This window comes from Canis lupus, chromosome 8 (assembly GCF_048164855.1).
Source record: "Canis lupus baileyi chromosome 8, mCanLup2.hap1, whole genome shotgun sequence".
In the NCBI taxonomy this organism is placed as follows: domain Eukaryota; kingdom Metazoa; phylum Chordata; class Mammalia; order Carnivora; family Canidae; genus Canis; species Canis lupus.
The window spans coordinates 39,232,084-39,254,381 of record NC_132845.1 but is presented as its reverse complement, the minus strand read 5'-3'; the positions used below and the strand labels follow the sequence as shown (position 1 = coordinate 39,254,381).

Genomic DNA, 22,298 nt, shown 5'->3' with positions numbered 1-22,298 from the left:
CCCACGGGAGTCCCGGGAACCCGGCTGTGGGCCAGCCTGGACCTTCCCGCAGGAGGGGGTGGGCGGGGGCCGCCAGGACCCCGGGGTCGCCGCAGACAGGACCGTTGGGGCGCGCGCTGAGGCTGGGGGCGCAGGCCGAGGGGCAGGGCCAAGCCGGCTCCAGGAGGCCGGACGCTCCCCGACGGCCGCGCATCCCCGCACCCCGGCACCCCCGCACCCCCAGAGGTCCGGCTGGGGGCAGGCGCGGGCGGCGTGGCGGGCGCTCCCTCTCCCCCAGGGGCCGCCCCGGGCCGCCCCAGCGGGCGGAAGCCGAGGCGGCGCAGGAGGCTGGAGAGGAGGCCATGGGCGCGCACGTCGGGGCGCTGCTGGCGCTGGCGGCGCTGCTGGTGCTAGCGGAGCTCGGGAGGCAGGGTGAGCCCCGCGGGGGCGGGCGGGGGTCGAGGGGGGGCGGGGGTAGTGCAGGCGGGGGCCCTGCAGGTGGGGGGCGTGCAGGCGGGGCTGAGCTCACCCGCCACCCCCCCCCCAGAGTTTCAGGACCGCGACCAGCTGTTCGCAGGTAAGGCGCCGGGACGTGGGACCAGCTGCCCGCGGGTCCTGACCCCTGACCACCGAGCGCGGGGGGCGCCTCACCGTCTCCTCTCTCCCCGCCCCACCCCCCCAGGTTTCGAGAACTCGTCGTTGCTCACGTGTAACTGCCGGGCCCGGGTGGGGGGGGCGGGGGCGGGCGCGGACCACGCGGGGAGAGTCCCCAGGCCCCGGGAGGCCCCCGCCCCGGGACCCCCGACGCCCGCCGTCCCGGGAGCCCCTGCCCTTCACGCCCACGGGCTCAGCCGCCTGTATCTCCGTCCGTCTGTCCATCCATCTGTCCGTCTGTCCGTCGCAGGGCCCTGTGGCCAACGAACTGTTTCGACGCGCGTCGTGGGTGGAAAGGACTCGCAGCTGGGGCGCTGGCCCTGGCAGGGCAGCCTGCGCCTGTGGGGCTCCCACCACTGCGGGGCGAGCCTGCTCAGCCGCCGCTGGGTGCTCACGGCCGCGCACTGCTTCGACAAGTGAGTCGGGGGGCACGGCCGGCTGATGGGCGGGAGGGGGCCTGTGTGCCCTTCCGGTGCAGATGCGACCCTCGGGTGCCCCTCTGCCACAGGCCTGGCTGCAGCCATGTGAGGAAAACCCTGTTCTCCATCTTCTAGAATGTTCTTCAGAACATTCACACACACTTTTGTGTTGTGCTTTTCTGGCTTTTCTCCCAAGTAGCAGCGCCAGCCATCCCCTTCCTCATCCCACCTCCCAACGGAGGTGTACCAGGAGGTGGAAGGAGGCAGATAAGTGCTGGTCACAGAGCCTGGCCTGTGGCCCCAGGTGGAGGCAGCTATTTGGATGCCACCAGCTTTGGTCCTGTGCATCTGTTCATTCTTTTTAGGACAGCGGTGGGACGTGACAGGCTGGTTGAGGGGCCACATCAGGCCCCAGGGGAGGTACCCGGCTGCCCCCAGTCCCTAAGACATCAGGTGTGCTCAGGGACCCTGCTCTCTCTAAAGCTCCCTGACTGCTCTCTCTTTCCTGGTCAGGTACAATGATCCCTTTGAGTGGTCAGTCCAGTTTGGCGAGCTGTCTTCCGCCCCATCTATCTGGAATCTTCAGGCTTACTACAACCGGTACAGTGTGCAGGAGATCTTTTTGAGCCCCATGTACCTGGGGGCTTCATCCTATGACATCGCCCTGCTAAAGCTATCCTCCTCTGTCACCTACAATAAGTTTGTCCAGCCCATCTGTGTTATGATCTCCTCCTCCGAGTTCCAGAACCGGACCGACTGCTGGGTGACTGGCTGGGGGGACATCCAGGAAAATCAGGGTGAGGCTGGGGGCAAGTGTGGGGGTACACAGGGGGACCTTATGTTCCACCATCTGTTCCACCCACACCAGCTTCAGCAGCCCCCACCTGGGTCTGTGCGCAGCTGGGTCCCTCCTGGGGGCAGCTCAGCATTGTCTGCTCCCCTGCTGTCTGCTGCTGCTCCCCCTGAAAGGACAGGACTTCCTGTTCCTGCGCCCAGTTCCCTCTCCCATCCAGACACTGTGAGCCAGAAGCCCCAGTGAAAGGGAGGCCAGCTGGACCGGGGCTGCACTCCCCAGGCTGCAGGGCTGTTGGGGTTGTGGCATGGCCTCAGAAGGCCTCGGCATTGATTGATTTAGCCAAGCATTCTTTGCACCTCGGCCAGGGTGTGCACTCGGCCTTCAGCACCCTGACCCTGGCTTTCCCGTCCCTTCTTCATCTGCCTGCACTAACTCCTTGCCCATTCCTCTATCCTTGCAATCTCCAGCCATTCATGATCCTCAGCTCCCCATCCCACTCCAGGGGGCCTTGGGCCAGCATGAAGGGCCACCTGTGTATCTCCCCATGAACTCCCTGAAACTGCTGGGCACAGCCTCCCCAGAGATGCCCTGGGTCTGGAGCTGCCCCATCCACTGCTCCCTGGCCCGGCCTGTTCCTGCAGCCCCTTCACACAGCAGTCACGACAAATGAAGCTCCTGGCATGCGTGCTGCTTGCCTGGCACTGTTCCAGGCTCTCAAGGCCGAGGAAGGAGCAGCGTGAGGTCTCTTTTCCTTCTGGGCCTTACCTATGGATGAGGCTGGGAACATTTTTGTATCTGCTTCATAAATGAGGAAAGTGAGAGAGACATGGAAATTGCCCCAGGGCCCCAGAGAGAGTCAGTGGGGAAGCCAGGGCTCCCTGGGTGGGTGTCCTTAAGGTCACAATCTGGAATTGGCAGCAGGGGGCAGCAGGTGCTAGAGGAATCAGGGCTAGCCCTGCCTTCCTCTAGAATTAGGGTCCTGTCCCTGCAAGGGGCTGGCTACTGTGCACCCCCCCCCCCCCCCCCGCAGACCTCCCCTGGCCGAAAGGGCTGAATGGGTGTGAGCCAAGAGGCTCTGGCACTTCTGTGGTGCTCCGCGGGGGAGCGGCCAGGGCCCAACTCCCCCTGAATCTTCCCTTACCTGGAAGTGGGTGATGATGGTGCTGCATCCTAGGCGGCCCTGGGAGCCCTGAGAGCACATCCTAAAGCACTGGCCTGTGGCTCTGGAAGCACTTCCTGTGTGAGGAGAGGAAGGCTCCTGGGCTGTTCCACCTGTGCAGGCTCCCCCCCCCCCTTGCCCAGGGTGCTGGCTTGGGAGGGCTGCCCTGCGCTTGCTGCAGACGGGGAGGCCGGCTCTCAGGAAGGGGCTCTGGCAGCGTGCCGACCCCACAGATGCTGGCTGCTGGCCCCAGGGACCCTTTCCCGCACCCCATGGCCTGTGCCATTCCTCCCAACCAGATGGCAGAGGAGAGGCTCAGGGTGCCATCTTTCTCTGTCCCCTCCACCCCCGGCAGCACTGCCATCCCCCTACGTCCTCCAGGAAGTGCAGGTCGGCATCATAAACACTGCCATCTGTAACTACCTCTACGCACAGCCGACTTTCCGCCGTGACATCTGGGGAGACATGGTTTGTGCTGGCAACCCCCTCGGTGGCCAGGACGCCTGCTTTGTGAGTCCTCCTCCCTGCCCCAACTAGGGGTTTTGGGGGTCTGGCCTCCCACCACCCCAGCCCCAGGCCTGAGAGTGAACTGTCTCCTTGCACCTCATTTGGTCCTTGTGTCCACCCCAGAGGGTAGAGACTATCGCCCCACTTTGGAGATGCAGGAACTGAGGCTTGTTCACTTCTGGGGTAGGGGGCAGGTTTGCACCCAGTCTGCCCAGCTCCACAGTCCCTCCTGCCGGCCCCACCTCTCCACTGGCCCCTCCGGCCCCACCCCAGGCCTGGCTCATCTGCACTGCTCCCCAGGGTGACTCAGGCGGACCCTTGGCCTGTGAGAAGAGAGGGCTGTGGATTCAGGTTGGAATCGTGAGCTGGGGATCCGGCTGTGGTAGGCCCAACCGGCCTGGTGTCTACACCAACGTCAGTAGGCACTTCAAGTGGATCAGGACGCTCATGGCCCGCAACAGCATTCAGAGGCCAGCCCCCTGCCTGCAGCTGCTCCTCCCTCTGCTCTGGCTTGCCTCCCTCCTGTAGCTGGCCTGAGTCCAGCAGAGCCCCTGAGAGTTGGGGCCGTCTGCTGAGCCAGGCCCGGTTCCCCCAACTGTTCCTTTTTAAATAAACAGGGTTGCATGTTGGAGTCTATGCTTTGCAGAGCCTTCTGTGGCCCCAGGTGGCTCCCTGTACACCCTCCCAGTCACCCTAGGACCACTCCCTGACTGGCAACCCTTGCTCCAGCTGTCTGACCATGCAGGTCTGGGTTGCATACCCCAGAACCTTCTCCAGTTAGTTCAGACAGAAAGATAACTTATGGGGCTTAGTTGGTGAAGTGTCTGCCTTCGGCTCAGGTCATGATCTTAGGGACCTGGGATTGAGCCCCGAGTCAGGCTCCCTGCTCAGCTGGGAGCCTGCTTCTCCTCCTCCCTCTGCCTCTCTCTGCCTCTTCCATCTGCTCTTGCTCTGTCTCTCTCAAATAAATAAAATCTTAACAAAAAAAGAAAAAGAAGAAAGAAAGAAAGAAAGAAAGAAAGAAAGAAAGAAAGAAAGAAAGAAAGAAAGGAAAGAAAGGAAAGAAAGGAAAGAAAAGAAAGGAGGAAAGAAGGAAAGAAAGAAAGAAGGAAAGAAAGAAAGAAAGAAAGAAAGAAAGAAAGAAAGAAAGAAAGAAAGAAAGAAAGAAAGAACGAGCCTTTATGGGAAGACATTAGTAGCCCCTGGGGCCCCAGGAGGACTGGAGCAGGGGTGCGGGGAGGAAATATCCTAACCTCCCCACTTCTCTAGCTGGTGGGCCCCACCACACATGCCAGCCACTCAGGCCTGAGCTCTGTCTCCCAGAGGCCGGCCTGGGGCCAGGACCGGGGTGCGGGAAGTTTATTTGGGGGGTGATAGCAAGAAGCCCCAGTGAGGAGGTTCCCGCTGCGGGCAAGGGAGGCACAGTCCCGCCGAAGCCCGTGGGAAATCACAGGTGGGAAATCACAGGGGTTGCCTCTGCATCCCCGGGGCAAACCCACCTGCGCACCTGTGATCTGCAGGGGGGGGAGGCCAGAAGGGGGGCTCTGCTTCCTCGAATGGGGAGAGTGGTCAGTCGCCGGTGCCACCACGAACAAGACCAAAGTTCTCCCCTCTAGGCAGAGAGGCCCCCGCAGGGCGCTCACTGCCTCACCAATTCAGGGGCCCTGTGTGGGCACCCTGTTTCTGCTCCTTCCTGCGCTCCCCCTGCGCTGGAGGGGCTCCCGTCCCCCAGCAGGCAAGGGCACTGAACCCTGCCTTGGCTTCCTGGGGCTCCGGGGCTCCTGGCCCGGCTGGGCCCCTCACCCTTGCAAGGCTCCACGCACGCCGTCCCGTGGCCCTTGTGTGGCCAGCTCTTGTCAGACCTGAGGTCCTTGCAGGTGCTGTTCCCTTGGTGGAGGATGTTCCCCCTCCCGGCCTGAGACCCTCGCCCCTCACAGCCCTCCCACCAGCTGGTCTCGCCCTGCCTACCCCGCCCTCCGTCCCGAGGGGTCCCCAAGGGCCAGCAGAGACTACGCAGCCACGTGCCCTTGTTGCTGGAGCCACTGCCCGCCCGCCGGAGTGGGTGCCCACCACCCTCCTAGAGGCGCAGGCCGCGCCGGGACCCCGCACTGACCAGGGCACCTGCTTGGCCTTCCGCCGCTGCCGCCGTGGCCGCTGGTGCACAGCTGAGGGTCCTGCCCCGGGGGACCACGTGCTGGGGGGCCAGGGAGGCCCGTCTGGGGAGGAAGCTGGAAGCTGGGGGGCAGTAAGGGACTAGCATCCCGGGGCCCAACAGAGGGCGGCCTTCCCTTGTGATCGAGTTCACGGAGAGTTAAACCCAGAACTTTCATCTTCCAGGACATCTTTAGCCTGGAGTCAAGATTTGTCTTGGAGACTCCACGCCCAGTGCAGAGCCCACCTGGGGGCTAGAACTCTTGACCCTGAGCTCAAGGCCTGAGCTGAGATCAAGAGTCAGACCCTCAACCCGCAGAGCTGCCCAGGTGCCCCAAAGGTGTCGTTTTGAATGCCATCTGCCAGCAACCTAAATGTCCAATATTATGAGATTGCGTCAAAGTGTGGTTCTGGTGATCCTTAACCATTTCTTCTTCTTGCTCCTTTCGTTGACTTTTGTTTTCTAAGGAGAACGCATGCTTTTTAGAATCACCGTAAAGCTATTTGTACTTTACAAACAAGTCTGGCCGCGCAATGACACCCATTTCCCCCGTTATCTTAAGTTGCTGTCTGGGGGCAGCAGAGTTTGTCGGGCTGGGAATGAGCAGCCCTAGGCTGCTTGTGTGCAAACTTCCAGCAACCGCCCGCTTCCCACGTGCAGAGGAGGCCAGTCTGCTCTGTGCACAGGCCCACACGTGGATGCGGATCCTCGGCTCTGTAAGGGAGAGGCCTCCTGGGTGGAGAGACACAGAATGGGGCTGCGGCCACAGAGGCGGGGGGGCCGGGGTCCCCAACAAGTATGAGTAAGTGGGGGAAATAAACATAGTTTCAGGCCCCTTAAGTCTGCTGCGTGTTCAGGTGCCTGCTGGTTCAGCCCCGTGCCCTTGCGCCCCTCTAGGGGAGCCCCTGGGCCGCTGGGGAGGGAGCCTGCAGCTCAGCAGTGCTCCCTTGTGTCAGAGGGGGCACATGGCAGACAGGTGCCGAAAGCCCTGAGATTTGATGGAAGAAAAATCTGCCCCATAAGGTGTAGGGTGGGTGTGAGATGAGGGGCTCCTGCGAGAGGGAGGGACCCGGGGAACTGCCAGGTCCCGGGGGGCAGCGGCTGGCTCACAGGTCTCTTGTGAAATTCCCCCAAAGGGAGGGCTCCAGGATCACTCTGGGGAATGCTACCCACTGTAGGTCCCCTTGGAGATTTTTTTTTAAAAGATTTTATTTATTTATTCATGACAGACACAGACAGAGACAGAGAGAGAGAGAGAGAGAGAGAGGCAGACACACAAGCAGAGGGAGAAGCAGGCTCCACACAGGGAGCCCGACATGGGACTCGATCCTGGGTCTCCAGGATCACGTCCTGGGGTGAAGGCAGGCGCTCAACTGCTGAGCCACCCAGGGATCCCTCCCCTTGGAGATTTTTAATGCATCTCGGCATATCAAAGCCTGAAAGGTCCTGCGACCAAGACCAGTTTAACTTTCCCCGAAGTCTGAGATCACACAGTCCCTTTACAAATAAAGTCTAATACTGTGTGGAAATAACACCCCGTGGAGTACGCATGGGAGCCACAGCTGAGGGGATGCAGGGGGCGAGGAGGGGGCCTGGGCCACCCGGGGGTGGGGGGGAGGCAGAGGAGGAGTGCCACAGTCCTGGCTCTGCCTGGTGCTCTCTTCTGCCCGCTGGGCTCAGATGGTGATGATGACGATGGGGATGAGCAGGGTGGCCGGTGGCCTGGGCTACCGACAACAGCCAGTGCCCGGCTTTGGGCTTTGTCCTAATCCCCTCACATGTTGGCTCGTCTGGTTCCCCAAGCAGCGGGCGGTGTCGGCACCCCTGTGTAGACAGGGATGGCAAGGGCCGCCTCATGCCCCGAGCTGGGGTCAGCGGGACACCTGCTGCCTCCCAGGCCACCATGCAGCCCCGGGGGGCAGGGGTTGCTGGCGACTTTCGGGCCTCGGACTCGTTGCCCTCCCCCCAGCACTCCTGACCGACTTCTTGGCTTTCCAGGAGTAGAAACGTGGCTCCGACGCCTTGGTTCTACCGTGTGGCTCTCTCATTTCCTCTTTCCTGCATCCGTTCCCTTGCATGGCCTTGTCAGGTGGCATCGCTCAGACCTCTGACCCCTTCCAGTTCGAAGGACCCCTGTGATGACACGGGTCCCACCTGGGCAACCCAGGATAATGTCCCCATGTCACGCTGTTGGCTCCACCACACCTGCGGCATAGAGTGACGTGCTCAGTCTCCAGAGTTTAGGGTGCTGACATCCTGGGGCTCTGTTCTTTTGCCTCCTGCAGGGACCTCCCTGGGGAAGGGCAGGCAGGGAGTCCCCTTCTTAAGCCTTCCTGCCTGACAATGACATCGTGTTGCCCTCCCCCTTGACTGGTTATTAGCAGGTCTAGAGTCCAAAAAACGAAATAGCTTTTTTTTCAGCTCTTGGAAGACCCTGAAGCACCACCTTCTGGGATCCTATTCCGAAATCTTGGTAGCATTCTGCTGTCGCTAATAGTGGCAGCCCTGGCATTTGTCCTTGGAAGTGACACAGCAGCAGTCTGGTGGCAGGCAGGTGCCTTGAATCTGCATCTACAGAGCTTCTTCCATAAGCCTGAGAAAATGTCACTTGTCCACACACCCCACCAACTGGGTCCTTGTTTGTTTGTTTGTTTTTTTTTTTTCTTGTTTGGTTTTTAAATATACTTATATGGAGAAGCCTGGGTGGCTCAGAGGTTTAGCTCCTGCCTTAGGCCCAGGGTGGGATCCTGGAGACGCCGGATCGAGTCCCACGTGGGGCTCCCTGCAAGGAGCCTGCTTCTCCCTCTGCCTGTGTCTCTGCCTCTCTCTCTGTGTCTCTCATGAATAAATAAATAAAATCTTTAGGGATTCCCTGGGTGGCGCAGCGGTTTGGCGCCTGCCTTTGGCCCAGGGCGCGATCCTGGAGACCTGGGATCGAGTCCCACATCGGGTTCCTGGTGCATGGAGCCTGCTTCTCCCTCTGCCTGTGTCTCTGCCTCTCTCTCTGTGTGACTATCATAAATAAATAAATTAAAAATAAATAAAATATTTAAAATAAATAAATAAATACACTTATGTGGGGGCGGGGGCTGCTTGGTGCCTGGGGGGCTCAGTCAGTTGAGCGTCTGCTTTCAGCTCAGGTTGTGATCCTGGGGTCCTGGGATCGAGTCCTGCGTCAGGCTCCCTGCACAGTGAGGAGCCTGCTTCTCCCATTCCCTCTGATGCTCCCTCTGCTCATGCTCTCTCTCTGTCAGATAAATACATAAAATATTTTTTAAAATAAAAAAAATACACTTATTAATTTTGTTTTCTGATTTCAACATGATAGGAAAAGGGTAGCAAAGAAAATGTGTAAGAAGGTTAAAACTGATGGTGATCGCCTACACTGTCACCCGGGGCGACAAGGGTTGATGCTCTAGTGTGTCCCTAGGCGCATCCAACATACAGTAGGCTACGAGATACACGAAGCCCTGGATTGTGGTTACGTTTAGAACCCATTAGAAATACTTCAGTTTCTCCATAATTATTCTTGTTTGCATAAGGGAAGTAAAAATCTTAGTGATATCTAAAATATCGGCTTTGAAAAAAAAGTAAAAATAAAATATCCCCTTTGGCTTTCTACAACTTTTTTGGAGAATAAGAAAAAGAAAAAAAAATACATTGGTGGTAGCACCCACAACATAAGTGAAAAATGATCACAAGTCTAATAAACCAACATTTACTCTATAAAAACTATGCTTTTTAAAATTTTATTTTATTTTTAATTTTTTAAAGATTTTATTTATTTATTCATAGAGACACAGCTAGAGAGAGAGAGGCAGAGACACAGGCAGAGGGAGAAGCAGGCACCATGCAGGGAGCCTGATGTGGGACTCGATTCCGGGTCTCCAGGATCACACCCTGGGCTGCAGGAGGCGCTAAACCGCTGCGCCACCGGGGCTGCCCTAAAATTCTATTTATTTATTCATGAGAGACATAGCTAGAGAGAGAGAGGCAGAGACACAGGCAGAGGGAGAAGCAGGCTCCTTGCAGGGAGCCCGACGCGGGACTTGATCCGGCGTCTCCAGGATCCCACCCTGGGCCTAAGGCAGGAGCTAAACCTCTGAGCCACCCAGGCTTCTCCATATAAGTATATTTAAAAACCAAACAAGGACCCAGTTGGTGGGGTGCTAAACTGCTGAGCCCCCCGGGCTGCCCTATAAAAACTATGCTTAAAAAAAAAATCTTGATCTCAGCTCAAGTCTTGATCTTAGGTTGTGAGTTCAAGCTCCACATTGGGCTCTGCACTGGGCATGGAGCCCACTTAAAAACAGAAAACCCACGACACCTGCATGTAAATATTTATAAATCTCGGCCACTGTTCCTAATCATTTCTGAAGCTAGCTTTCCTATGGGTGCAATGCTTTAGTCAAATGCACTTCATGTCTTCAAAGGGTTTTAAACCACGAGAATGGCTCCCGTGAGCTCCTCCCACAAAGGAAGATGGACCCACTTCCCACCCTGTTTGACACTGAAGGCTTCTACTTTCATATCCTTTATAAACATATAGGTTAAGGAACACCTCTCAGTTTTTTTGTGTGGTTTTTTTTTTTTTCTTTTTTCTTTTTTGTGTGTTTTTTTTAAGGTTTTATTTATTTGAGAGAGAGAACATGCACTGGGAGGAATGGCAGGAGGAGAAGCCGACTCCCCATTGAGCGGGGACCCCAGGATCACGACCTGAGCTGAAGGCAGACTCCCAACTGACTGAGCCACCTACATGCCCCACACGTTTCAGTTTTTAAGAGTAATCACTTTATGTTTGTAAAAGTGGTACAGTCTTACAAAAAAAGAAAGAAAGAAAGAAAGAAAGAAAGAAAGAAAGAAAGAAAGAAAAGAAAGAAAGAAAAGAAAGAAAAGAAAAATCAAAGCAATACAAAGGAGGACAGGGGAAGAATAGAAAAATGTCCTAAATCTTATCAAGTGGAAGTAACCGAAGTTTTGTTTGAACATTGTTCAAGGATGGGCAGGTGGAAGGATGGGGAGGGGTGGGCCAGGGTGGAGGCCTAGACCCAGGTTCCTGCTTCTCCTAGACACCCCGCAGTCCAGGGGGACTACAAGATGTTTACAGAGGGAATCATTCTCTGAGTGTGTTGGACCCCAGCTCTGTGGCCGGGCCCGAAAGAGAGAGAGAGAGAGAGAGAGAGAGAGGCGCGTGGGGTTGAGATGATGGGGGCGGGGCCGGGGTTCCGGCCACTTGGAGGTGGGATGCAGGGCTTGGGGCTCAGGAGAGGCTCCCAGCAGAGCCCCAGGCTGGCTGGGTAATGCCCTGTGGTGAGTTAGACTGTGGCACCCCTCAAAAGGATATGTGCACTCGGAACCTCTGAGGTGACCTTATGTGGAATAAGGGTCTTAGCAGATGTAAATAAGGTAGAGATCCTGAGTTTCTCCTGGTTAGGATGGGCCGTAAATGCAACAACAGCCGTCTTTACAGAAGACAGGAAAAGGGAAGCCACAGGCCAGCAGAGCCGGTGAGGGCAGGGGAGAGGCTGCAGGGGTGCAGCTATGAGCCGAGAAGCCCCTTGCACCCCCTCCGCCCCGGGCCGACTGGCAGCCACCAGACACTGGAAGAAGCAAGGAAATGTTCTCCTTCAGAGACCTGGGGCTGAGTAAAGGTTTTAGTTGTTTATTTGAGGGGGAGATGGAACACAGGCGGAGGGTGGAGCAGAGGGAGAGGGCGACGGACAAGCAGACCCCGCGCTGAGTGTGGAACTCACGTGGGGCTCCATGCGGGGCTGGATCCCAGGACCCGGGATCAGGACCTGAGCTGCAGTCAGACACCGACTGAGCCACCCAGGCGCCCATGGGATTTTAGTTACATAAAAGATTAGATAAAATGTGTGGTTGGGCGTCCTGGTTTTCCAAAGTAAATGTTGCATTTCTCCGGGGGGAAAAGTGGAAAAAAAAATGCTCGGCTTAGAGCGTGGCATCAGTTTAAGGCCTTCTTGCGTTCTGTGCTGCAAGCCACAGAGTGCAGAGGGGTCTCCCCAAACCCACACCCAGAGGGTGACCGAAGCCCTGACCTCTGCTGGGAGCAGACCGCATTGTTCCAGCTCCCAGCAGAGGGAGGGCTGGGGCCGCCCACGGAGGGATTATGGCCTTGCAAATCCCCTGGTGGGGAGCCTTCCTCCCGAGGGACAAAGCGCCTGTGTGGACTCTCCCCAGGGCCAGCCCTGGGCCAGCGGGGATGAGGGTGCAGGGCGCCCCTCCAGAAAAGGGCCCCTTTGCAGGTGTGCACGGGCACAGGTGTGTGCAGGTCGCGTGCAAGCCGGTGCGTGTTTGCTGTAGCTGTGTGAGCGCACGTGTGCATGTGCATCTGCTGTAACCACGCTCCTGCGCTCTGAGAGTGCATGTTGTGTGCGCTCTGGGGCACGTCCGGGCACCCCCCAGCACCCCCGTCATCCAGGAGCACCCACTCTGCCTCCACCCCCCAGGGACTGCCCCCCGGGGTTCCGGGTCATACAGAGCCTCCTCTGGGCGCCGAGCCCGGCCGGCCTGGCACTGGAGAGCGGGCACCTGCGCTGGCGGGGAGCGGGGCCAGAACAGAGCCCCTTTGTGCAGCTCTGGCTCTTCCTCCACAGCGGCCTCCGTGGGCCCCAGGGCCTGTGGGAGGGGGCGAGGAGCCCTGGGAGGCCGGGCTTGGGGGGGCCTGGGCCCCAGGGCCCCTAGGGAGACAGCGCGGGCCCTGAGGGAAGGGTCGAGTCCACTGCTGCGGGCTGCCTCCCCTGCAGGGTGGGGGCCGGGGAGCCCCCAGGCAAGGGCCAGAGGATACACGTGGTTGGGTGTCTGGGTCACCGACTGCACAGCCCTGGGGGGTGAAGGCCACCCCAGAGGGTATGCACGCGAGAGGGCCGGTCTGTGTGCCCGCAGCACTACCCACGGGCAACAGCATTGAAATTCCATAGAACTTTCACGTCGCTAAGTGCTGCGCTTCTCTTGCGTCGTTTCTAACCATTGACAAAATGTAAGGAGTGTTCTTAGCTCACGGGCTGTGCTGCAACAGGCGGGGTAGGGGGGCTCGATTTGGCCTGGGGGGGGGCGGGAGAGGAGAGTGTGTCCCCGGGCCTGGGCGCCTCATGTAGGGGTGGAGGCTCCAGCGGGACAGGGCCTCCCCCCATGCCCAGGCCCCAGACACTGCCGTCCCAGTGCAACCAGTATGGAGAGCCAGCCACTGGCACTTATGTGACTGGTCACCACTGGCACTTATGCGACTGGTCACCAAAGGACAAGTGTGTCGTTTCTGATCTTTTGCAATTCTGAAGGACACGGCCAAGACCTGCACGCCAGCGGCTCTCGTGAGGGTCTGGTGTTCGGGCCCTTGCACGGAGAAGGATCACCGGATTCTCCTAACGTCCGCGACGAGGCTCTGCGGCCGCCTGTGTACAACTGATGACCCAGTCGCAGCACTCGGGGGACAGGAGCCCCCCGGAAGGCACACACCTCGTAGGCAGGGAAGCCAAGATTTGGCCCCAGTCTGGCTTCAGCAGTAGCACCGGCAGGGACCGGAGACCCGCAGCCTTCGAAAAGTACTCTGTCACCTCCCCAGTGAGTCTGACCCCGAGGCCTGACCCCAGGAGCCCTCAGCACTGGCCTAGGGAATCGTCCTGTCCCCGATCCTCTGTGCCCGTGCCAGGCACCTCGGCTATGCGGTCACCCCAAAGCCCGTGGAGGCCAGCCCATCCCAGCAACGCCTGGCCCACGCACAGAGCAAAGATCATCACCGTCTTCTAAATGACACACCATGGAGGGCCAGCGCCTGGGGGGTCTCTTCCAGCTGGCCCCAGGCACACACGGCGCTCCCCGAGGGTCGGCGGGGACCTCAGCCTCAGCGGCTGGAAGCCCACGGGACACTGAGCTCTGCACAGGCCCGAATGAGGTCCTGGGCCAGGTTCTGAACAAGGCAGGAGCTTCTAGGGGGCACGTGGCCTGGAGCCCCCCATGGGGTGGAGACCTTCTGGCCAAGCTGGGGAGGGCCCCCAGCAACCCCGTCACATCTGGGTGCAGCTCTGGTCCAGGTGCGGAGTGGAGAGGCCCGGAGGCGGCAGGACAATGGTTGTCACCGTCCCGTTTTGTTTGTGTAGGCCATGGGGCCAAGACAATAAGCACAGCGTGTCCGGGAGCCTCCCCCAGGATGGCTTGGGACTCCCCCAGGAAGAGCTCCCACTGCCCGTTCCTTCCTGTTCCCCCCGCGGCCCTCACTCCTTCCTTCTGGATGGGGGCCCACAGGGCCGTGATGGGTATAAAGAGCCGGCGGAGAGCACCAGGCACAAGACTCTGCGCCACCAGGACTGGGCGACAAGACTCTCCTGGCCAGGTAGGGCAGCGCCCCTTCCCCCACAGGCCCGGTGAGGTGGGACGGGGTCCCTGTCGGACTCGGTGGCCTGCCTCTTCCCTCCAGGAGCCTTGGGACTCCCCATCCAGAGGCCATGCTGCTGTGGCTGACCCTCGCCCTCCTGGGGAGCACCGGCTGCTGGGCAGGGCGTAAGTCTGCTGGGTATGCCCCACCCCCCCCAGCCCGTCCCCCTGCGCGGCCACCCTCCGCCCACCGGGCCCTGGGCAGAGCCCTCGCGCAGACCGACTCCAATCTCGGGAGCCCGCGGGCTGCCTGGTGGGGGGGCCGAGCCCAGTTCCGGTCAGGGACGCACCGTACCTCCGCCTGAGCGTCCCTTCCTCCCACCCGATCCCCTCATCACCTAGAGATGTACGGGATTGGGCAAGGCAAATACTTCAGCACCTCTAGTGACTGCGAAATCACCGGGATCCGGGTGGCCACGAGTACCTTTGGCCTGATGAAGAGGTGAGAGGAGCAGGACCTTGGGAGCCGGGGGAGGGGCTTTACCCCCTTTCCCTGTACCTTCGCTGGGCTCCGGAGGACCCTGGGAGTTCTGGAGCCACGGCCTGTCCCTTCGTTCCTGTCCTCAGGCTCCTCCCGCCCTGCACACCGGCCCCTCTGGTTCTGTCTGCAAGTCCTGAGCGGCTTCCTGGGCTGATGTGAAAGGAGGGGTAGATGATGCTTCTCCCTCCTTTCTCATTTGAACCCCAAACAGCCTGTCAGTCTGAGATGCCTGCCTGATGGGGAACCCAGGGGACGGTCTGTCCAGGGGAGGGTCAGAGGAAAGTGATGGTCAGAAAAGACCACTGGCAGGACGCAAGTCGCCAGAAGTGTGCAGAGGCCAAGAGCCAGGCTCTGGGCCTGGCGGGGGATCTGTGCTCTGCACTCACAGGGTCCTGCGGGGAGCGGCCAGCACCACCGGGGACAGAGCGCCGGCAGGGCCAGGTGGACGGAAGCCCTGATGAGCACAGCTAGGCCAGTGTGGGAGTCACCTGCCTCTAGGGCCTGTGACCGGGTCTAGTCCATAACTGGGGCTCAGAAGCTCCAACGTTGGGCCTGGGGACAGTTCCCCACCGTGAGCAGCGACAGCAGCTGGAGCCTGAGGGTTGTGGCGACTTGCCAAGCTCCCCTTATGAATGATGTCATTGATGCCCCCCCCCCACGCACTCCCACTCTTCAGGTAAGGAAACAGGCCCAGAGAGGCTGGGTGACGAGCCCAAGATCACAGGGCTCGAAAGCATCAGAGCAGGAGTCTGAGAGCAGCACCCCTGTGCCAGGACCCCAAATCCACGTGCTTGGGGAGGTCCACCTGTATGACAGGGTTGTTGTCCGTGCAAGGGGACAGAGCACCTGGGGAGCGGGGAGGCAGTATGGCAACTCTTCCCCCGTCTCCCAGTATCCAGGTGAGATGCGGGTCGTCCTGGAGCACAGTGTATGGCACCTCCGGGGGGAACACCCAGGAATTCATCCTGCAGCCGGGAGAGTACATCACTATGATCTCTGGCTCCTACAAGTTGTACATGCACTCCCTGGTCATATACACACATGTGGGTCGCTACGGCTTATTTGGCAAGGAAAGTGACTTCAACTTCATGGCCTACCCCGATGAGGAGGGGCAGGTGCTCACGGGCATCTGTGGCCAGCACAAGCTCTTAGGCATCTCGGGCCTCTGCTTTAACTGGGGCTATCCTCCAACCAACATCACAGAGGTGTATGCCTCCCTGTGAGCCAAGGGGGCCGAGAGGAGCCGAGTCTGGACCTCAGGCTGGAATCTACCGATTAATAAAGCTTCTGCACGAACGGTGCCTCCGGGTGTGGTCCTTGGGTCCGGGGTGTGACCGAAGCCTTCCCAGCCGGTGGGGGATGAGGCCCGGGGAGGAGGTGAAGGAGTAGGGAGGAGGGGGTCCGGCGCCCCAGGCCTCGGGGATTCCGCCAACGACAAGGGCCCGCAACGACAAGTGCAGGCTTCAGGCCTCAAAGATCTTCAGTCTTGAGGAGTCTGGGCTCTGAGGATGCTCCCGACCCCGTCCCTACCCCAAGCCGTCCAGCTGGCCTCTGATGGCCCAGGCTCAGTCCCCATCTTCTCTGGGGCCTTAGGGCAGCCAGCCGTTCACTTATTTGCCCACTCAGCACACACTTGCCGGGGCCTGGGCTCCCCTGGCCACTCAGGGTTAGAAGAGGCCAGGTGTCTAGCCAAAGGGTGCCCTGTAGAAGTGGGTGGTGGCATCTGCATTGATGGGGACACACGCAGGGCATTGTGAGTAGGCACCAGCGTACAGGCAGGGTGATGGGGGAGTGCTCCAGGGAAGCCTTCCTGGAGGAGGCAACGGAGGAGGGTGGAGGGGGAGTGGGAGCTGGCCCCGTAGAGACAGGAGGAGGAGGGCATCCCGGGCCGAGGGACCCGCAGGGGCAGAGGCTGGGACCAGAGGTGGCTGGGGACAGGGCTCTTCGATGTGTGATTTGTGACAGCAGCCTAGGGCGCTAATGCAGACTCCACACCCTGCCCGTCCCAAGCCTGGAGTCCCACACGGGAGTTCGCCGCCCGCGTCCCAGAGACAGCCCCCCAGGGTTGGCCTGGGTCACACAGCAGCAAGCCTCCAAGTTGGGGTTCGCGTGGCCTGGAGCCCCAGAAACAGGCCGACGTTTTACGCCGTCCTGCTCCTTGTCCTTAAAATGCTGGCTGGGGGCCATGGGGTGCTGCTCCCCCGGGGTCCCAGGGCCGGTTTCCGACAATCCTCGACCTAGGCTGGGGAGAAGAAAACAAAACTCCTGTTTATTTTCTTTGTTTCCTACTGGAAATTTCGGGTTTTCTTCAAGTGTGAGTGTGACCTCAGCCGGCTCCTCTGCAGCGTCTGTGACCTTGGCGTGTCACTTACCTTTGTCAAAGGTCATCTTGAAATTCACACTCCTCACAGCTTGCACACCATGGGTGTTTTTAGACTTGCCACTTGATCTGCGGGTGGTAAAAGGTATTTGGAGAACACACCAAGGGGCACATTGTGACAGATGCGTCTGTGCTGACTTTGCAGGACACGGTTTTCCTCCTGCGTGGTGGAAAAGCCCCCCACCCCCACCCCCACCCCCACCCCAGCGGTGCCGTGGGACCCCAGGGCCACTTCCGTTGAATGATTAATTCCTTGCCCTGCAGGTGGCTAAAAGGAAAATCTGTTTTCAATGTGAGAGAGACTCCTGACCACTCTCACAGGGGTGGTTCTTGGGGCTGGCAGCTTGCGGGGGGCGGGAACCCTATGTCCCCATGCGCCCTGTACGGCAACCAGGATGGTCAGAAATGAGAACATGTGGGGTTGAAGAGGGCAAGCACTGATCTGCGTTGGAGTCAAGGCCTTGTGACCAGGATCAGAAGGAAGGACGAGGACAGGGCGGGAGCTAGAGGTGGAGGAGGAGGGGGAGTGGGAGGAGGGGGAGCGGGAGGAGGGGGAGCAGGAGGGGCATGCCAGGGGGCCAGCTCAGCGCAGCAGCCGTGGCGCAGACAATCTGGATCTGCCAGCAGCTGTCAGAAAACCCTGTGTGGCTCCCCCCCGCCTCCCCGTGAACTCCGCGTGCCTGTCCCTCATGGTGCCTGCCTGGGGGGCCCACGAACAGGCCCTTTGGACCCACTGCCCCTGCTCCCTTGTAGCCACCACGGTGCAAGCCCTGCAGAATGCACCGCAGGGGCCCAGAAGGGGGGCGAGGGAGCTTGGGGGCACCCAGGCCTGCTTCCCTTAGTGACAAGGACCATGCACTCTGGCCTGAGGTCACCTGATCTCTGGGCCAGGGGACCCAGGCCCCCATCAGAACCCAGCAGGTGGCCTCATGGAGTGGCCTTCCCCACACAGGTCACTGGGGTGGGCCCCTGGGGTCACAGCTCCTACAAGGACTGCCCCCTCTTGAATCCGGTTCCGAGAGGCAGGAGAGCCTGCAGGGGCGCTCAGCAGCAGGGTGTGTGGCTCCTGCGCCCTGGGGTGAGGCGGGTGCCCTGGGGGTGCTCCAGTGGAGGTGCCCGGGGGGGAGGTGACTGGCGGCCCTCACAGTGATACGCTTGCCTGTCCACGGCACCAACGCCTTGTCCTGCAGGATACGGAGAGCCCCAAACCTCTGCTGGATGCCAGGAAGGAGACTGGCTTTCCAGACCATCTCCCCTCGATGCCTGTCCTGTCCTCGACGCCTGTCCTGTCTGGCCTCAGCGCTCCCAGCTGCAACGGCCCTCGGAAGTCCTTCCTGCTGTCCACCCAGCTTCTGAGCTTCATTGTCAGCCCGCGTTGTCCCTCACAAGTGACCAGTTCTTCCCTATGTGGACCAACCCCCGGCTGCTGGGGCTCCTCCCCATCGGAACACCTGCTCACCTGTCCTCATACCTGAGCTCAGGATGGCTCCTGCCCCCTCAGAGACCCGGGGCCGCCTCTGCTCCCATGTATCCTCATGGGTCCAGGTGGGCCCAGGGCCCGTGGCCAGGACAGAGGTCTACAATGCTGCGGGCAGTGACCTCTTGCTGGCCTGGTGAGCAAGACTCTAATTGGGAGTGGGGGCAGCTTTCCCACCAGGTCCTCCTCCTGGGCCAGTGTCTCCTGCAGGGTCTGCCCCGCTTACTGCTCCCCCCTGTGGACCCCACCTCCCTGCCCAGCGCACCTGAGCTGTGGCCGTGGCAGCCACAGTGAGAGCCACAGGCCACTGTCAGGGGAGCATGTGCCCGGTGTCATCATGTGTGACCAGGAGCTGGGGGCAGCCTTGTGCAGTGAGGCGCTCAGCCCTCTCTCGAGTGGGAGAGGAAGATGATGGATAAAGGACAACAGAATAGAAACAGAGAGGTGGCCCCGATGGTCTTCCAGCCGAGCTCTAGGCCACCCTGAACCCCAGCTCGCTCCTGCTCTTTCATAGCAAGACATCTATCTCTCAAGGACGGTTGCCAGATAAATTTCAGAATTTCAGATAAAATTTTTTTTTACTGAAGTAAATATCAACATTGCATTTTTTAAAAATTTTTATTTGTTTATGATAGGCACACAGTGAGAGAGAGGCCGAGACACAGGCAGAGGGAGAAGCAGGCTCCATGCACCAGGAGCCCGACGTGGGATTCGATCCCGGGTCTCCAGGACCATGCCCTGGGCCAAAGGCAGGCGCCAAACCGCTGCGCCACCCAGGGATCCTTCAACATTGCATTTTTGTAAGTATAACTATGTCCTAAATATTTTCCCCCTCCCAAGTATAAGTATATCCCAAACACAGTATGGGACGCACTTATGCTAAAAATTTTTTTCCTTGTTTATCTGAAATTCAGATTTAACTGGGCGTACCATCTTTATATTTGCTGGATTTGGCAACCCTAACACGAGGCACGTTGGGTGCTGCAGGAGCAGTCAGGGACGTCGGACACAGCGGCCTTTCTGGGACAGAACTGCAGGTGACATGAGAGCAGATGCGGGAGGCATCTGCAGCGTGCACTCGCCTGAGCGGGTGTCTGCCGCCAGGGAAGGTGCCGACCAGGGACCTTCAGATGCTCCCCTCCTGCCACGCGTGTCCCGGCTTTCCTGGGCGTCAGGCTCTCAGCAGCACCGGCCGCACTGATGTCATTCCCTTCTCCCTCCAGCGTCCGGGCCGTTGAGGGGGAGGGAGGGGCCCTGCGTCTTCATCGTGCACTGGGCCCTGAGGGCGGGCCTCCTCTTCCCGTCCGCCCGGCCCCCCAACACCTTGCAGGGTCCCGCCAGCCCCCAGGAGGTGGTCTGCGCCCCTCGCCCGCCCGCCCACCGACCCAGGCAGCCTGCAGCCCGCAGACCTCCGGCTGGCCCGGACTCTTGCAGGAACTCGGGGCTCTCCGGCGGGCGTCCCGGAGAGCACAGCTGCTCCGCCTGTGCCCCAGCCCACAGCCCCACCGGAGCCCTGCGGCCCAGGCCGCGCCCACGCACACGGGAGAAAGCCGGGCAGGTAGGCAGGGACAGTCACCGGCTGCGACGTCTCGACCACCAGAGGGGACTGATGGCCCAAAGTGGGCAGCTCGTGTTCTCTCCAAGCAGCCCGGGCGGGCAGGGAGGAGGAGAGCAGACGCGTCCTGCCTGCGAAGGGCCCTTCAACAGGACACGAAGCACCCGCCAGCCGCAGGGGGTCGCACCGGGCCACCGGGTTTCCCCCGGGTTTCCGCCTCTCGGTGGGCTTGCCGAAGCTCTTCCTAGGTTCCCTCTAAGAAGCATCCCGCCCCGCCGCAGCGCCCAAGGACCCCCACAAACCCTGCTGCCCAGGCCTCAGGACATCACATCTTCCAGTGCAAGAATCAGCCTCGGTAGTGTTTAGTGCCTTGCCCCAAGTCACCGAAGGAGTGAGGGGCCAGGGCCAAACTCATTCCCAGAGAGGAGTCCTGGGCAGGACCCACTGTCCCCGCCTCCGCCCCCACAGAGATGCCAGAGGAGGGACACCTGCCACCGGCCCCGGGTGCCCCCAGGGCTCCTTGTCCCCCCGCCCCCAGCTTCTCTCCTTTCCCTGGCTCTGGTGTCCCCACTGGCTCCCAGCCAGCGCCCAGGGCACAGCTAGCTCCATCCTACACGCCTGCCCAGGGCTGCCACCCATTCACCCCATGGGATGCGCTGGGAGCGGAAGGGAAGGGACGGCCAGCCCCGGGAGGCTGCAGGGGCGATGGGCTGCTGGGGTGCCAGGGCAGGCGGCGGAGGCCGGGCCTCCAGAGCTGCCAGCTAAGCCCTCAGCGAGGAAAGGGCACGCAGAGAAGGCAGACAAAGGGCCTGTGGTTCCACAGGCTGAGCCCCAGGCTGGAATCCCCTTTGTGGGTTTGGCTGCCCTTTCAGGTCCTGAGGCAGCTTCCTGGAGGGAGGGAGGGAGGGAGGGAGGGAGGGAGGGAGGAAGGGCGGGCGGGTCCAGAGGCCCCCCGCTTCCTTCATCTTTACCATGTGCCAGTCACCGAGCAGAGGGCTAGGGCCCATCTTGTCTGGTCCTACTGAGTAAGCGATGTCTGCCCCATTTTCGGGGTGAGCTGGCTGGGACCCCAGGAGGAGAAGTCAATGGGTTGGGCCTTACCTGTGGCGGAGCAGGGACCCCCGGGGGCCAACACGTGGCCAGGCCTGAGCAGAGCCAGGAACCCGTGCTCATAGATGAAGAAGGCAGAAACCCACACGGGCAGCTGGTCCCTACCGGCCAGAGGCCTCCGCCAGGGGCTCGCTCCCGGTTTCCAGGGCCTCGCATCCATTCAGAGGCTGTAGAGACCCGTCCGAGAGAACAGCTGACCCCAGGGGTGTCTCTGTCAACGAAGGGTGATTTGGTAAGGAGCTTTATGCAAGCCAGGCAGGGAGGGCGCAGGGCTGGCCCCTGACCCTGGGGGGAGTCTCCGCAGGCATGGGGGCAGCTCAGTTTCATTGAGAGGGTCTCCCATTTTCCCAAGACTAGGACTAACTCCCTTGGTTTAGAGCTGTGGTTCCAGCTGGGGCTGGTGGTGCCCCCTCGGGACCTTTGGCCGGGTCAGGAGACATTTTGGGTTGTCACAACTGGGTGAATGTCACAGACCTTGAGGGGACAGAGGCCGAGACGTTGGTGGATACCCTACAATGCACCGCATGGACCCCATGTGCACACGCAAGATAGCTCTCTGGCCCCAAACTGCAGCAGGCCAAGGTTGCGACCCTCGGGCTAGTTGCTTCCCGCTTCCCAAGGGGTGCACCTCTCCCTTTCACCCCACGTGAATCTGGAGGAGATCCAGAGCGGGGTCTGTGTCCCCAGAGCTACCAACCCTCAGAGCTGGAGGTCTGAACACCCCACCGGCATGCCTTTGGGCCTGGAGCATCATCTTCTCTGTGCTCCCACCCCCTGACCCTGGTTCCCACCTCTCTGGGGCTCTCCAGCAAAGGAGGTGTCTGTGATGTCTCCCACATCAGTCCACAGGCCGTACGAGGCTAGCGGATATTTTTATTGTGGTAAAATACACAGAAGATAGAATTTGCCATTTCAGCCAGTTCAAACTGTGCGGGGCAGTGACCTCCAGCGCATGCACGGTGCTGTGCGGGTCACCATCCTCTAGCTCCATAAGATTTTCACCGCCCTCCGGAAGCTCCGGACCCCACAGCCATTACACAGTCACTCTCTAGTCGGGTCATGGGCCCTGTACAGCATGATGTTTAGCTGCATCTTCTCTGAGTTTTCCTGTTTCGTCTTCCCGCTTGGCCTTATGGAGGTTCAACATCCACACGATAAAATGCACCTATGTTCACAGTGAAGTTTAATTAAAATTTTGACAGATGCATGCACTCGTGCACCTCCCCATGGCGCGCAAA

The 22,298-nt window shown here is 60.0% G+C and overlaps 2 protein-coding genes and 1 long non-coding RNA gene across 3 annotated transcripts; all 3 read left to right on the top strand.

The window, feature by feature from the left end:
- The first annotated feature begins 185 nt into the window (after window positions 1–185).
- Window positions 186–4,145, top strand: LOC140638314 (testisin-like). Its single transcript, XM_072835415.1, has 7 exons — window positions 186–411; window positions 527–556; window positions 662–688; window positions 884–1,049; window positions 1,566–1,849; window positions 3,363–3,517; window positions 3,815–4,145. The coding sequence occupies exons 1-7, from the start codon at window positions 342–344 to the stop codon at window positions 4,040–4,042; spliced, it is 960 nt and encodes a 319-aa protein (XP_072691516.1). The 5' UTR covers window positions 186–341; the 3' UTR covers window positions 4,043–4,145.
- Window positions 4,146–13,938: 9,793 nt separating this feature from the next.
- ZG16B (zymogen granule protein 16B) lies at window positions 13,939–15,834 on the top strand. The gene is made up of 4 exons (XM_072835410.1): window positions 13,939–14,016; window positions 14,101–14,183; window positions 14,400–14,499; window positions 15,431–15,834. Exons 2-4 carry the CDS (start codon window positions 14,129–14,131, stop codon window positions 15,759–15,761), a joined length of 486 nt encoding a protein of 161 aa, XP_072691511.1. The 5' UTR covers window positions 13,939–14,016; window positions 14,101–14,128; the 3' UTR covers window positions 15,762–15,834.
- A 1,935-nt stretch (window positions 15,835–17,769) lies between these two features.
- Window positions 17,770–20,835, top strand: LOC140637613 (uncharacterized). The gene is made up of 3 exons (XR_012034683.1): window positions 17,770–18,531; window positions 19,031–19,195; window positions 19,310–20,835. It is a non-coding gene; the product is annotated as an uncharacterized lncRNA (long non-coding RNA).
- The last annotated feature ends 1,463 nt before the right edge of the window (window positions 20,836–22,298 follow it).

Coding starts and splice junctions, on each gene's coding strand:
- ZG16B (XM_072835410.1), top strand. CDS start 14,129: ATGCTGCTGTGGCTGACCCTCGCCCTCCTGGGGAGCACCGGCTGCTGG. Junction 14,184..14,399: donor CACCGGCTGCTGGGCAGGGC/GTAAGTCTGCTG, acceptor CTCATCACCTAG/AGATGTACGGGATTGGGCAA. Junction 14,500..15,430: donor ACCTTTGGCCTGATGAAGAG/GTGAGAGGAGCA, acceptor CCCGTCTCCCAG/TATCCAGGTGAGATGCGGGT.
- LOC140638314 (XM_072835415.1), top strand. CDS start 342: ATGGGCGCGCACGTCGGGGCGCTGCTGGCGCTGGCGGCGCTGCTGGTG. Junction 689..883: donor GAACTCGTCGTTGCTCACGT/GTAACTGCCGGG, acceptor TGTCCGTCGCAG/GGCCCTGTGGCCAACGAACT. Junction 3,518..3,814: donor GTGGCCAGGACGCCTGCTTT/GTGAGTCCTCCT, acceptor ACTGCTCCCCAG/GGTGACTCAGGCGGACCCTT.